The sequence below is a fragment of the Podarcis filfolensis genome, assembly GCF_964270895.1.
Source record: "Podarcis filfolensis genome assembly, chromosome: 2".
NCBI classification, from domain to species: Eukaryota; Metazoa; Chordata; class Lepidosauria; order Squamata; family Lacertidae; genus Podarcis; species Podarcis filfolensis.
In genome coordinates, this window is record NC_139605.1 from 13,953,344 (window position 1) to 13,968,966 (window position 15,623).

Consider the following 15,623-nt stretch of genomic DNA (forward strand, 5'->3'; position numbering starts at 1 on the left):
GACCCCACCGCAACACGTGCTCTCTATGAAGGAGAACACGCTTTGCAGCCCCACTTTACACACCAGGGTCTCTGTTTCCTTGGGGAAACGAGGCACAGCAGAGACTGTGGTGTCTTTATGCTATATGGTTTGTTTATTTACACATATATACAGCCTGAGGCTACAGAAGGGTGCTCAGCATTCATACCCCAAGAGTTTCTGGCTTCTCCTATAGCCACAGCAGCCATGGACCTAAACAGACCCTGCCTGTGGGGCTCTCAGACGTTGCTCTCTCCTCCTCTCTCCAAGCCACCACTTCGTAACTCTGTTCCTTAACTTCTAACACTCTGCACTAAACTTCTGCCCACATTATATTCTCCCTCTCAATTCTAAACCCCAGGCAGAGAGAGACTCTGCTCCCTTTGACTAGGGTTGCCATATTTCAAAAAGCGAAAATCTGGACACAAAGGTTGTTGAGTTTTGCTTTTGCAAAGTTGTTGAGCTGCTGCTTCTTCTTCTTCTTCTTCTTCTTCTTCTTCTTCTTCTTCTTCTTCTTCTTCTTCTTCTTTAACTTCTCACCAAAGTTGTTCAGCATTTGGGGGGGGGGGAAACGACAACGTTTTTGAGCTGCTTCTTTTTTTGACCAAAATTGTTCAGCTTTGGGAGGGACAGGGGCCCAAAGTTGTTGAGCTCTGAATTTTTCAACTATTTTTAATTACATCCGGCAAAATCTACACTACCATCATGGGCTGCCCAACGCCTGGATTTCCCCAGACCTCTGACCCTCTGGTTGTGTTAACAACCCATAACCCCAGGCTAACACCTCCAATGAAATTAGTTCAAGTTTCTTAGCCTTGATTAGCGCTTATCACATGCAAATTCCAGAGGGATTAGAAACGGCAGGTCAAATACACACATGGCTGTGACGTTCCTAACACACAAGTTCCAATTAAATTTTTTACAGAGCCCATGTGTTCAGCACCCGCAAACCTGTAATAATACACAACTCCCTCAACTGTTTCTCATAAGGAACTGTAGCCCGTTCTCTCTGTAGTCCCCTGAACACTTATGCACACGCTCTCACATACATTTTCATTCGCCAGGAGAGCAAGAGAGCAGCATGGAGACCCCAAGGAGAAGAATCTGATTCATCCTTAATAATGTAAACAGTCTCCCAAGCAAATATTAAGAATGAATCAGGGCTGCGGAATCCTAGACAGTTCGGGAGCTCTTTTGCTTACTTACTGCGTTCCACGCTCCAAGCCTCTGGGGACAGCTAGCGATGTACACAGGACAAAGGTTTGGTAAATGTTTTCTTTGGGGAGGAAATATTGGCAGATACTCTAGCCAAACAGTGTCAGAGGAGGCAAAATTTTAGTAGATCTGAACTTTTGCATGTGTTCACCCATAAGTCCACAGCATGAATCTATCTGTCTGTCTGTCTATCTATCTATCTATCTATCTATCTATCTATCTATCTATCATCTATCTATTTTTAATGCCAGGGTACAGTCTGAAAGTTGGGTCGATCTGAGTCTGCTTAGTAATTGGGAGATTGCCTGAGAATACGGCCTCGGGTTCAATGGTGGAAGAAAAGTGGGATACAAAGGCAAGAAAATAAAGAATAAACAAGCACAATCCTCATAGAAATTTGTATTTAATCAGTATTGCAATATGCATTTCTTAGAAAATGTACGTGCCTTTCAATATATGCATTTCTAAACAATATTGAATAAAATTTTTGAACCAAGAAACAGCACCTGGAGATTTGGAAAGTGAAATTGGATACAGATAAACAGGCTCCTATACACATTTGGGTCCAGGGGGTGCGTATGCCCCTGGTCGATTCACATCAGGATTTGAAAAGATCAGGTTCCACAAACAGCACTAGTTTGAACCACTTTCCCAAGGCAGGCAGGGGGAATTACATTTCCAAAAGCTTTTTCACAGGAGGAAAAAAAATAGCCATAGTGAATTACATATAGCAAACAACCACGTGCCCAAGAGTAGACAATGGATTGAGAGCCACAGGTCTGGGGGTGAAATACGCATAGCTGTCAACCGTCCCTTATTTGGCGGGAAAGTCCCTTATCCCAGCGCCGTGTCCCGCTGCTGTCCCTTATTGATGATGTCCCTTAAATTTCCAGGGTTTCAAAGGAATCAGCTCCTCTCCCTCCCTCCCTGCCAGCCAGGGAGGAGGGAGGCTCCAACTGTGTTGCTTGGCTGTGTTGCTCACCCAGTAAGGAGTCTAAGAACGACTGGGGGGGTGGAGCTTGCATGCCTTGTGCCAATCAAATTGGCCGCGTTGCCTGGGCCTTTGCTCAGCGCTTCCCAGCGGAGAGGTGACGGTGGTTTTCCTTGCTGCATCCCCTTTGCCGGGTTGCTGCGATGTGGGAACCACCACTTGAGGCTTCGTTTGGCTGCTGGCTGGGCTTTCTGCCTTTGGCTCGGAGGGGCTCAGAAGTTGAACATACCTGTGCTCTGAAAATCCCTTATTTTGGCTGCTGATCCCTTATTTTCGAGGCTGCTGGTCCCTTATTTTCAAATCTGTAAGTGGACAACTATGGAAATATGGGCCCCCAGACCTCTTTAGCTGGCCCTTGGGACTCTCATCAGGTCACACCCACTGCCCAGCCAGCCCTCCTCTCCCCAGGCATAGTGCCTGACCAACCTTCCATTGCAAACTCTTTTGAGTGTTTCTGCCATGCTGGAATGTGCCCTTGAACTTGGACAAGGCTTATTGCTTTCCTGGATGGGGAATTGAGAGGCGTCAGGGACTGACAGGATGCTGATGACTGTCCACTGGGGGAAGGGGGCGGGAAGAGGGGGTTGGTGATTTGTGGGAAGCTTCAGAGATAGAGGGTGGAGCACAGAATGGGTCTGAGGAAGAAGAGGTAGAAGCAGGTCAGGCAAGCGGAGGGTCAAGTGCTTCCCTCCCCTCTCCTGAGCCACTGTGTCCCAGAACCAAGAGGAGGTTGAAAGGGGATAAGCAGAGGATGTTGTGGGCATGTTGCGGATAGTAGGAGAGGCTATATTGCTACTAGTGAGTTAGTAGCAGAGCACATTCCCTGTACATCGCAGGAAGCTCGTTGGTAGATTCATTTGAATCTCTTGAGTTAAGCAATCCAGTCTGGCTTGTCCAGATTGGATTTGTTCCTGGTAAATCCCCTTTGTTCCCTCCTAAAAAGAATAAGTAGTGATGTATGGAAGTGAGAGCTGGACCATAAAGAAGGCTGATCACCGAAGAATTGATGCTTTTGAATTATGGTGCTGGAGGAGACTCTTGAGAGTCCCATGGACTGCAAGAAGATTCAACCTATCCATTCTTAAGGAAATCAGCCCTGAGTGCTCACTGGAAGGTCAGATCCTGAAGCTGAGGCTCCAATACTTTGGCCACCTCATGAGGAGAAAAGACTCCCTGGAAAAGACCCTGATGTTGGGAAAGATGGAGGGCACAAGGAGAAGGGGACAACAGAGGACGAGATGGTTGGACAATGTTCTCAAAGCTACCAGCATGAGTTTGACCAAACTGCGGGAGGCAGTGGAAGACAGGAGTGCCTGGCGTGCTCTGGTCCATGGGGTCACGAAGAGTCGGACATGGCTAAACGACTAAACAGCAACAACAAAAAGAATAAAGACACAACAGTCTTCTTTATAAGGAATGATAAGGATTACTGACATCCAGTTCACAGTATGAGCCCTGAAGACAGGCTTTAGCTTGTAGTTACAGAAGAGAGTGTGGGTTCACCCCATATGGGGTTTGAGCCCATGTGCTGCTGGCTGAGAACCAGCAGACAGCAAAAGACATCCAGAGAACAGCATCAAGAGAAAGAAGGTCAAGAAGAAGGGAAGGTGGCTGAGTGACCAGACTTTTATGGGGTCTCCCGGGGTCACACGCAGGGGCAGGATGCTCCAGACAGGTGTGACAGGAAGTCCTCCTGGATGGAGGAACATCCCCCTGTGTATCCACTCTGGGCAAACAGGGAAATGTTGTACGTGACTGCTACATGTTACATCCCACAGACGTTGCCACGCAGGCACAGTCTCCAGCTGCATGTAGGCGCATAAACTGATGGAAGGGGAGTGGCCCCCTGTTGCTGCAACTGCTCCATAGAGCGCAGACCTGGAAAGAGCTGCCTAGACGCTAGATTGCTGTGTGAAAGTATACAGGGATGCAGAATCGACTGTGTTCACAATAAACAACAACTGCTGTGTGTGTTCCTTTGGCTGGGAAGCACCCTTGACAAGAGGCTTGTGCATGCGTGCGTGCATGTGTGTGCATGCGCAGACACCGCTGTGAATGAACGAATGAGTGCTGAAAACAAGATCTCAAATGTTCCTTTGAAGGCGGGGCTCGCTGCCGGCATTGATCAGCTGATCGGCACTGCCAGCAAGCCCCACTACAATTGGCCACAGTAAGGAGTTCCCTGTCGGCGTTCCCCATCACTTTCAGTGAGCCCTTTTGAAGTTGCCATGTGATATCATAATGACATTGGGTGACTGACAGGTGGGTGGCTCCACCTGCCCATCACAAGGGCCTATGAGAGGTTGGAGACCATGAGGGCAGCCCAATTTCCCCTCTTTCTGGTCTTGGAGGAACTCTGCCTTATATATACAGTGGTACCTTGGAAGTCAAACAGAATCCATTCCGGAAGCCCGTTTGACTTCCAGAACTTTCAGAAACCAGGGTACGGCTTCCGATTGGCTGCAGGAAGCTCCTGCAGCCAATCAGAACCTGCGGAAGTCGCGTCAGACGTTCGGGTTCCAAAGAACTTTCGAAAACCAGAATAATCACTTCTGGTTTTAGATCGTTCAGGAGCCAAAACATTTGACTCCCAAAGCATTTGAAAACCAAGGTACGACTGTAAAGTGATATGCCTGCAGTTTTTCCACATTCATGCTAATGAATACACCCAAGTCAGTGGCAAAGCTTACCACCTTGATGCAGCCTTCCATATTTTTATTTTTAGGAAGCGTTTGGTGGAGCCGGTCTTTCAAATAAGTTCTGTTGTATGTGTCTCTTTCTTTTGGAGGACCCTGGCAGCCACCTCCCACCAGCCGCGTTCTACCAACTTGTAGTCAACCCTTCCATACCCATATGTCACTGTGATGAGGTTCTCCCCTTTCCCAGAGATCAGCACAACTTTCTCATTACTGGTCGTAATCAACATTTTGGCATTATCCTGAACGCAACGGGGTTCCTGGGAGAACCGACTAACGGCCTCATCCAGGCAAGACCTTAGCTCCCTCCATTTCTGGAGTCTCAGCCTGTTCTTCACACGCAACAAGTTCTCCAAGCTTAGCGCCTCCACCCCAGTCTGCAAACGCTCCATGACCACATCCCAGTTGTCTACGTGGACTTCATATTTGGCCTCGCCTTGTTTAAAGAAGACCGAAATCTTATAGGTTTCCTGGCCGGAGACGAACCTCACCACCCGCCCACCACATTCCACCAACATCTCAGCATCCTTCTGGATGGTATCGGGTTCCATGCAGAATTTTTCCACTGCTAGGTCAAAGCAGGCCAAAGGGGAAAACCCTTTCCTAAAGGAACCCCAGTTATGTAGATGACCACGGATGCTAAGGATATTACTAAGGCTGAGAGGCTGCGGATTAGAGCAGAGACGAGCAAAGTAGAGGTCCCAGTTGGGTACCAAGACATTGTAGTGCACTTTGCCTTGATTGTGGAAGACTGTGACTGCGACCGACCCGTCGCCCGAGGTGAACTCCATCAGAGTGCGCCCATCAGAAACAGTGAGATGGGCATTGCTTCTCACACATGGTGGCTCCCTCTGGAGGTTCTCCAGGGCACAGCTGAAACAGGAGAACATTTTGCTGTTGGGTTCTTCCTTGGTCTTGGCCAACAGCATGTTCCTGAAAAAGAGGTCCGCTGAGAGACAGGTTGGGATTCCATCAAATGTAGCCATCCTCGTTCAGATCCCTGCACTGGGACAATTAAAAAAAAAATTAATTAAAGGACACTTAAATGTATGATTCAAGCTTTTCTAGAAATTAAAAGGTACCTATCATCCCCCTTGTTGGTTCCTTTGCTCTCCTTTTTTTTTTTTTTGGTTAGAACGTTTATTGGTTTTCCAATAAAAAACATCCAATTAACATATCAAATCATAATCCAATAAAAATAAAAAAGATCAAATAGTCTTCCAAACTGTAATTTTGATTTTACGACTTCCCACAGTCTGAACCTCAAAGTATATCCAGATCTCAGTCCTGCCTCTCATTGATGTTTCCATATTTCCATATCTCGATTTTATCTCTCCAACCTTTGCTCTCCATTTGACCTGGATAAACAGGCTTTCCAACAAACAAGGCCTGCAGGGTAAATTAGACACACACCATCCTGGAGAAAGGACCAAGGTCTTCTGCTGTGAACGGGCTGTTAGAGGTAGGTAGCCATGTTGGTCTGCCGTAGTCGAAACAAAATTAAAAAAAAAATTCCAGTAGCACCTTAGAGACCAACTAAGTTTGTTACTGGTATGAGCTTTCAAGTGCACGCACACTTCTTCAGATACACTGAAACAGAAGTCACCAGACCCTTATATATAGTGAGAGGGTGGGGAGGGGTATTACTCAGAAGGGAGGTGGGAATGGGTGATTGGCTGATAGGTGTGGTGTAAACCTGTTGACGACTGTTAACGACTGCAATTGGTCTTACAGGAAAAAGCAAAGGGTGAGATGACTAAAAATAGCTTTATCATGTATAATGAGGTAAGAATCCAATGTCTCTATTCAGACCAGGTCTCTCCATGGTTTTAAGTTTGGTAATAAGTTGCAATTCAGCAACTTCTCTTTCCAGTCTGTTTCTGAAATTCTTTTGTAATAAGACAGCTACTTTGAGATCTTGTATAGAATGTCCTGGGGAGATTGAAGTGTTCTCCTAATGGTTTCTCTGTCTTGTGATTCCTGATGTCAGATTTATGCCCATTCTCTATTAGAAGCACACTCAAGGATTTACAGGGGTACACATTATCACATTTATTGTGGCCCTTTGGGCCGCTACCACAACAGCAGGAGGGGTAGATCTCCCCAGTGCTTCTTCACCAGCCTGACTCATCTCTGCCTCTTAGCCACCCTCATCCCACTCTCCTGCTTCCACTTCTGCCTCTGGTTCTGGACTCCTCTCTACAACAGACTCTTCCTGCTCACTAAGCCCTGTTGCCTCTTCTTCAGCTTCTGACACCTCCTCCCTCCCAGTCTGCTCCCTCTTCTCCCTCTGACCACTCAGTTGGTGCCACCCAACAATCCACTGTGACCTAACAGTCCGTGACAGTTGACCAGTGAGTTGACCAGTACTCTGACTCACTGTTAGGCTACTTCCTGTGTTCCTATGTAAATATACTGTACCCCCCGGGTCTGTCTGTCTGTCTGTCTGTCTGTCTGTCTATCTATCTATCTATCTATCTATCTATCTATCTCTGGCCTTTGGGACTCTCTCAGGCCACACTCCCTCCTCAGCCACATCCACTGTCCCCAGGCCACACACCTCAGCCTGCTTTGCACCCTTCCCTGAATGCTTTCCCCCTGTCCTTGAATGAATCCTTGAACTCTGATTCTGCTTTTCACCTGCCTGAGTTGGGGGGACAGAGAGCGGTTCGCAGGTATGTGTAGAAATGAGCCCAGCATACAAAGGTAAAAATTAGCACTCGCTGATCTTCCCACGTTTGGCCTGGCCTACCTCAAACATTTGCCCGGAAGGGAATAATATGGCCTTTGGGCTGAAAAATGTCAACCCCACCCCTGACAATTATATTAAGAAGAGCAGGAGTCAAGCAACATTTTTTGTAAAATAGACAAAGGTTTTTGTTGTTGTGTTTTTTCTGCAAAGAATACTTCTCAGCCTGAATTATGCTGACATTTATCCTTTGCCCCTCCCTCCCTCCCACCTTGTCCCATTAATAATAATAGTAATAATAATAATAATAATAATAATAATAATAATAATAATATTTTTTTATTTATACCCCGCCCTTCCCGGTTCAAAAACCGGGCTCAGGGTGGCTAACAACAAATTTAAAATACTTAATTATAAAAGCAGCATAAAATACAGTATAAAAACATGAATAACAATGAAATTCAAAAATCAATTACCGTATTTTTCGCCCTATAGGACGCACTTTTTCCCCTCCAAAAATGAAGGGGAAATCTGGGTGCGTCCTATGGGGCGAATGCAGGCTTTCGCTGAAGCTTGGAGAGCGAGAGGGGTCGGTGCGCACCGACCCCTCTCACTCTCCAGGCTTCAGGAAGACATCCGCAGCCTAGGCAGCCCTGCGGGAGTTCCCGCAGGGATGTCTAGGCTGCGGATAGCAGCCTGCTTCCCGGAGCGTCGGGCGCCCTGAAAGCAGAGCGCCCGGCGCTTCGGGAACACATCCGCAGCCTAGGCAGCCCTGTGGGAGGTCCCGCAGGGATGTCTAGGCTGCGGATAGCAGCCTGCTCATCGGAGCGTCGGGCGCTCTGCTTTCAGGGCGCCCGGCGCTTCGGGAACACATCCGCAGCGTGGGGAGCCCTGCAGGAGTTCCCCGCAGGGCTCCCCACGCTGCGGATAGCAGCCTGCCGCCCGGCGGGTGGAGCGCCCTGAAGCAGAGCACCCCTCGCGCTGGGCATACATCCGCAGCGTGGGGAGCCCTGCAGGAGTTCCCCGCAGGGCTCCCCACACTGCGGATAGCAGCCTGCCGCCCGGCGCGCAGGGCACCCTGAAGCAGAGCGCCCCTCGCGCTGGGCAGACATCGGCCAGCCCCACAAGCTCAGGGGACAGCAGGGAGGCGCAGCGCCGCCATCCCGCTGTTCCTCGACCTGGTTCGGTTTCTCCGACCTGCTTTTTGGGGGGGAAATAAAGGAAAAAAATTTTTCCTTTATTTCCCCCCCAAAAAACTAGGTGTGTCCTATGGGACAGAGCGTCCTCTGGGACGAAAAATACGGTAGATAATCCCCAGGGTTAGCTGGCTGAATTGGTCCTGTAGCCTTTTAGGCCTTTCCCATGGGTAGGATGAGCACTGCTCCCGGGGAAGGGAGGAAGGAGCCAAACAGACATCAAGGGCTTAATTGAGAGAAAGAGTCTTTATTCCTGCTATCCGGAGTAGCAGAAAGGAACCTGCGTGATAATTCACAAGCAAGTACACCTGAAAGCATTTTACATTCAGTTTATATCCCTTTTTTCAGGCCCTTTTCCTTCCCTCCCCTTTCCCGGGGATCCAGCCTCACGAGTTTGCACAGGTATGTTGGCAGAAGCAATCTCCATTCATGATGAATAGAATTGTTTCTATCTGGTTCTCCTGGCGCCATTCCCGGGGTCTGTGCGCCAGCGCCGATAAAGTTGCAAAGTTGGATATGCTGCTGGCAAGACCAACGGAAATCCTGGGAAACAGAAAGCTTTGTTCTCTCAGCTTCTTTTTGTTACAGCAAAGCAAATGCTTTTTAGCTACTGAATCCTCAAAGAAAGTAATTGGGAAGTCTTGAGGCCTAGTTGAAGTTTCGAGGCCTAGTTGGGGTGAGGCCTAGGTGGGGTGACTTCATAGTCAGGTTTGGGGAGCCCCTCCCTTCAGTCCTACTTGGGCCAGTGAGGAGGCCAGGGGAGAATTAACTGTGGGGTCTCAGAGCGGGTGATCTTCATAAAAGGGGAGGGGGAGGGAAGGGGAGGGAAATAAAAGATCAGGCTGAATTCAAATTAAAGGCCAGGCGGAATAGCTCTGTATTACAGGCCTGGCGGAAGGAGGTTAAATCCTGAAGGGCCCAATCTCATGGGACAGAGCATTCCACCAGGTCGGAGCCATCACTGAAAAGGCCCTGGCCCTGGTGGAGGATAGTCTGACTTCCTTAGGGCCCGGGACCTCTAAACTATGGTTATTCATGGACCTTAAGGTCCTCTGCAGGGCATACCAGGAGAGGTGGTCCCGTAGATACAAGGGCCCTAAGCCACAAAGGTCAAGACCATTGTTTTCTCCCCCACCCCCAGAATTCATATGGTCTTTAAAAAAAAAAAATTCTTAATGAATTTCAGCACCGTGCAGATGACAATATCGTTGGAGGGTGGCTGAGGGGGAGGCAGCGGGCAGAGGCCAGCTCCATGTTGCTTTTTGGGGTGGGGAGCCACTTCAACCCTCCCAGGAGAGACACTGTGGCTCAGGCTCCCTGCAGGCCCAGTGCCACTCGCAGGGTCAACACATGCCAGTTGCGTCCTTCTCAGCTGCCCTCTGGCATGGGGTGGCGGGGGACCCAGCAGCTCAGCGCCCTGCAAGCACAGCCCCAGGCCGGGCTACTTTGGGGAGTGGGATGCCGTGCTCTGAAGTGCCTTGACTTGGGTGTCACCTTGGGCTCCAGCATGCTGCCCCCAAGGTAAGTGCCGCCCAGTGCACCCTGCCCCCCCCCAGCTATGTGACTGCCCCCACTTCAACCCTGAACAATTTTTTCAATTGTTTATTTATTTTTCTTTATTGAAAGTTCAAAAAGTACATAATTATATGTACACTAAACATAAAGGTAAAGGTGAAGGGACCCCTGACCATTAGGTCCAGTCGCAAACAACTCTGGGGTTGTGGCGCTCATCTCACTCTATTGGACGAGGGAGCCAGCGTTTGTCCGCAGACAGCTTCCGGGTCATGTGGCCAGCATGACTAAGCCGCTTCTGGCGAACCAGAGCAGCACACAGAAACACTGTTTACCTTCCCACAGGAGTGGTATCTATTTATCTACTTGCACTTTGACGTGCTTTCGAACTGCTAGGTGGGCAGGAGCTGGGACTGAACAACGGGAGCTCACCCCATCGTGGGGATTTGAACCGCTGACCTTCCGATCGGCAAGCCCTAGGCTCAGTAGTTTTTGTTTTTTTTTTCAATTTTTTTTATTGATTTTCCACATTTATCACAAAGAAACACCAAACACACAACAAAGAAAAAAACGTTACAATACAATAAAATTAAACACAAAAAGAAATTATTTCTTCTAATACCTAATTCTCATAACATTGATAGCTGACGTCCTTGAATCCCTTCTAACTGAATTTCATTATATCACATTTATAACAGTTCTCCAAGTTCATATTTCTAATAATATTAACTCCTTTCATGTACTAATCTCTTCTCCTTTATTAATCTTCTAATCCTTAATGTTTACTACCACATATCCTTATTCTACCCCTAGGCCTATTTGTTACTTCCAAGTAGGCTCAGTGGTTTAGACCACAGCGCCACCCGCCACTAAACATGGTGAGACGTAAATAAAAGACAGAGAAAGAAAAAGAGAAACAGAACCTGTGTAGAAGGGAAAATAAAGAGGGAAAGGGGACCCAAAGCTGTATACTTTACAAGGTTGTTATTGTAGTCCACCAGATCTTAGAATATACTTGACCCTGTCATGTTTGTTTAAAAAAGAGCTATCTAAGGCATCTAACTGTTGGAGATGCAACAGGGATAATGCTTCTCTAAAACACATGTGTGGTTTTTTTCCATTGTCCTATATTGAAATATTTTTGGTAGAGGGTAACTGAAACTATCAACAGAACTGCAAGGAACGACTTTACATTTACAGAGCAAAATATCCTTTTGAATTATATTCCCAGCACATGGAACCTTACAAAAGGACAGTATGAGTGGACTCTCTGTGCCCTTTCCACAGCAAAAAGACTGATACTGATGAATTGGAAAAAATAAAAATGCGTCTCCCTTCTATGATTGGATTGAAGACTTATACAAACTCAAAACATACAAACAACTTGCATATAAACGCAGACTTGCCATGGACAAATTCAGTGATATTTGGAATCCATTCTTACAAATACTGTAATAGGTTAACCCTGAACATTTTTTAAAATAAAAAGAAACATTGACTCAGGAGATAGATCTACATTTATTGTTTGTTTGTTTGTTTGTTTGTTTCTTTATCCCCAGATGGCTGAGTCTAAAAATCACTAGGATTGAGGAGGCATCAAAGGAAGGCTCCATCTTACCTTAATTCTCTGCTTTGAATCGGAAGCTGATCTACAGTTGGTTGTCAGCAGATTTCTTGGTGAGATCTAGGAAGAGGAGAAAATGATGTGTGACTTATGACAGATCTTCAGCCTTGACAATTGAAGGAGCATTGCCATAGGCCTCTGCTCTCCTGAGGCTGAACGCCATTTGTCTTAGCCAATATGCAGCACAGCATTGCAGGAAGCCAGCAAATCACCACTGCTTGTATCCCTACTGGCCTTGAAGTCCGTAAGTTTTGTGAGAACTGGGAAGAAGGGAAGGAAGTCTACTCAATACCAACCTAAAATTGCAGCAAGGAGGTTCTCTCTTTCTTTCTTTGCTGCATTTCAAACCACATTGGCGCCTTGTTGTACACATCAGCACAGTTTGATGTGTGTACAAGGGCATATTCACAGTAATGGTGCATTTCACAGCTCCCCCCCCCACCAGCTGTTCACATCAGCATGGCTTCATTAGTGTCAGATTCATTTCTTTCGGCCTACACACCAGGAGGCATTAATGGGGATTTCTTCCCCACTATGCAAATATGTCTTTATAGTGGTACCTCGGGTTACAGATGCTTCAGGTTACAGACGCTTCAGGTTACAGACTCTGCTAACCCAGAAATAGTACCTCGGGTTAAGAACTTTACCTCAGGATTAGAACAGAAATCGCGTGGCGGCAGCGGGAGGCCCCATTGGCTAAAGTGGTACCTCAGGTTAAGAACAGTTTCAGGTTAAGAACGGACCTCCGGAACGAATTAAGTTCTTAACCAGAGGTACCACTGTACTATAGCTAGAGATGAACAAGGAATGGCTTAAGGCAGAGGTTTTGAACCTTTTTGAGTTCAAGGCTCCTTTGACCAACTGCAGCACCCCTGTGGGGCTCAGGAGCCCAGTTATGTCACCCCTTGCCTGCAGGGCTGGCAGTCCCTCACCCCTTTTCGGATACCCTCCCTTGTAGAGGGTTCCCTCAGCTTCCTCTCCTCTCTCCTCTTCTTGGGAGTCTTCTGGGCAGTCACCACTGCTGCCCCGGTCTCTGAGTTGGCCCCCACCCCCACCCCAAAGAGAAGTGCCTTCTCTCGCCACCCCACAGGGGCCTGGGAAGAGGATGCCCCCAGCCTTAGTGGCTCAACAGAGACTGGCCAAAGGTAGACGTGAGGCCAGCATTTTACCTTGGGAGGTGGCAGTGGCAGCAGCGGGCACTACCGGGCCTGCAAAGTGGAAAGGCTCCCCTTCAGCACTGGGCACTCAGCTCCCACAGCAAGCACACAAAAGGGTGGGGAACCTGTGGCCCTCCTGATGTTGCAAGACAACAGTTCCCACCATCCCTGACCATTGGTCATGCTTGCTAGGGCTGATAGGAGTTGGAGTATAAGACCAAAGGTTCCCAACCCCTTGCTTACTGTGTGTCAGGATTTTATGATGCTCCCCTGTGTGGCTGACGCCTTTCCTGCAGTCTGCCAAGTCTTCTGGAAAGGGGAGACTCTCGCCCCCCCCTCCTTCCCCCTCTTCTAACCCCGGTCGCTGCTCTGCAACAACCTCTGCTGGCTCTTGTGAATTTACAGCTTGTGTCTCTGGACAGAAAGGTCTTTCCTCCCTCTCATTGTGAGGGGAGCTCAAACTGAACCTCCCCCCATCCAGCCCTCTTCCTTCTTCAGAGCTTTCTCTGTCGCTCATGGCAGGGAGGTTCCTGACATTTTATATTTATATATTTTGGCTCTTTATCTAACAATCACTGGATTATTATTATTATTTGCCTCTTCTTCTCTTCCTCCTCCTTCCCCTTCCTCTCCTCCTCCTCCTCCTTTTTCTTCTCTTCCTTTTTCTTCTCCTCTTTTCCCCCTCCTTTCTCTTCCTTCTCCTTCTCCTCTTCCTATTCTTCCCCCTCTTCTTTTTCTCTTCCCCCTCCTCCTTTTTCTCCTCCTCCTTCTTCCGCTTCCTCCTCCGATGTTTTATTCACTCGCCACATAAGGAATCTGCAAGTGACTTACAAAACTTTGAAAACTTCAGAAGCATAAATCACAACATAAAATCAGAAAAAGCACAATGCATTGCAACAAAATCCACACGATAACCTTTAAAAAAACTGCAAGAACTTCAGCAGCAGAGCAGAAACAAATGACAGTAAGATTATCCGACTCCGTCAAATACACAAGAGAAGAAGAAGAAGAGGAGTTTGGATTTAATATCCCGTTTTATCACTACCCGAAGGAGTCTCAAAGCGGCTAACATTCTCCTTTCCCTTCCTCCCCACAACAAACACTCTGTGAGGTGAGTGGGGCTGAGAGACTTCAGAGAAGTGTGACTAGCCCAAGGTCACCCAGCAGCTGCAGGTGGAGGAGCAGGGAAGCGAACCCGGTTCCCCAGATTACGAGACTACTGCTCTTAACCACTACACCACACTGACTCCAGAAGAAGAAATATGGTTTTGCCTGGCTTGAGGTAGGGATGGGAGAGGGCAAAGTGGATTCAGTTCTCATGTGAGCTCCCTGATCTTCACTTTCTGAAACAGTACACGAACCAAAACACAGACATCTTTTGGGAATTTGCACTTTTCTGAAGTTTGCAGTGTTGCTCTTCAGCTGAGTGTTGTGTGCAAAATTGCATAGACTTGAGCAAAGTATGCCTAGAAATGGATTACTTTGGGGAAAATGCATTACAGAAAATAACACTGTGCAAAGAGTGTGTATATTATGCAAAACTGCATAGATAAATGTGCGTATTAGAAGCAATTCAAACTAAAATGCTGGTGGATTTTGAGGACTTTTTTTTCTTTTTTTTCAAGAATTGCAAACTGATGTGAAGAACTGAAGAGTGGACCGGGCCAGACTAAGAGAGAATGGACAGGACAGATTTCCCCACCCCTAGAGCCAGGTAGACCTCACTATATCAATCAATCAATTTCCTTTATTCGACCGATAGTCAGAAATAAAACATTACACAATAATTATAAACTATAACATAGACCTCACTATAGAATCTATATCTGTCACACTGAAGTTTAGAAATGATTTGGAGTTGAGGGGAACGAAGGAAAGGGAGAGGTGTGATGCGTCTTAGGGATAACAAAAGGTTAGATTCTGTTTTCCCTGCCGATTAGGTTCTTACTCTTAAAATAACGAACTGATTTTATTTTATTTCTAGAAATCAATTTTAGTTTTATTTGTAGAATAAAATAATTTCATTTACAGAAATAACTAACGCCGTCCCTATTAGTACCCCAGATGGCTCCCCTCCCCTAAAATAAGCCCTTTGCGGGTACCTTTGAGTTTCTCTTCTGAGTGGGAAGGAGGGTCAGACAGATGCGATGTGAAGGATGTGAAGATTAAGCTCTGTCCTTACTGCTTCTCTGGCGCTGAAAACAGCGATAATAAAACCCCTTTGGGCCCTTCCCCGAGCATGGTCTAAGTTTCGAATTCCCCAAAATGACGTTCCTGTCTGATATCCAGCACTTGCGAAACAGCCACACAAGCCTCTGGCAGTTTACCAGTAGGGGATGTGCAGATCAAGAGATGGAGAGAGAGAGAGAGAGAGAGAGAGAGAAGAAGAAGAAGAAGAAGAGGGAGAGGGAGAAGGAGAAGGAGGAGAAAAGAGAAGGAGAAGGAGAATGGGAAAGCGAAAGAGAAAGAGAAGGAGGAGAAGGAGAAAGGAGAAAGAGAGAGGGAGAAGCAGAGGGAGAGGGAGG

At 47.2% G+C, this 15,623-nt stretch overlaps 2 protein-coding genes across 7 annotated transcripts in view; one reads left to right on the top strand and one right to left on the bottom strand.

Moving 5' to 3' along the window:
• Nucleotides 1-1,622: 1,622 nt before the first annotated feature.
• Nucleotides 1,623-15,381, bottom strand: LOC310757136 (uncharacterized protein). 3 transcript variants are annotated; one of them, XM_083602336.1, is made up of 3 exons: nt 15,201-15,381; nt 11,936-12,001; nt 1,623-5,920 (listed from the first exon to the last, which is right to left on the bottom strand). In XM_083602336.1, the coding sequence occupies exon 3, from the start codon at nt 5,904-5,906 to the stop codon at nt 4,974-4,976; it is 933 nt and encodes a 310-aa protein (XP_083458462.1). In that variant the 5' UTR covers nt 5,907-5,920; nt 11,936-12,001; nt 15,201-15,381; the 3' UTR covers nt 1,623-4,973. The 3 variants fall into 3 exon arrangements, with proteins under 3 accessions (XP_083458462.1, XP_083458461.1, XP_083458463.1); XM_083602335.1 differs by lacking the exon at nt 11,936-12,001; XM_083602337.1 differs by lacking the exons at nt 11,936-12,001; nt 15,201-15,381 and adding an exon at nt 6,830-7,139.
• Nucleotides 7,360-15,623, top strand: part of LOC310757282 (uncharacterized protein) — a 48,727-nt gene continuing 40,463 nt past the window's right edge. Inside the window, exons 1-4 of one of the 4 annotated variants that reach the window (XM_083602588.1) lie at nt 7,360-7,626; nt 9,154-9,207; nt 11,877-11,994; nt 14,724-14,812. In XM_083602588.1, coding sequence (XP_083458714.1) covers nt 14,778-14,812 — 35 coding nt within the window. In that variant the 5' untranslated portion in view covers nt 7,360-7,626; nt 9,154-9,207; nt 11,877-11,994; nt 14,724-14,777. The other 3 variants (XM_083602587.1, XM_083602589.1, XM_083602590.1) reach the window with 3 other exon arrangements.

Excerpts from the sequence above, each read along its gene's own strand:
- LOC310757136 (XM_083602335.1), bottom strand. The coding sequence starts at position 5,906 with ATGGCTACATTTGATGGAATCCCAACCTGTCTCTCAGCGGACCTCTTT.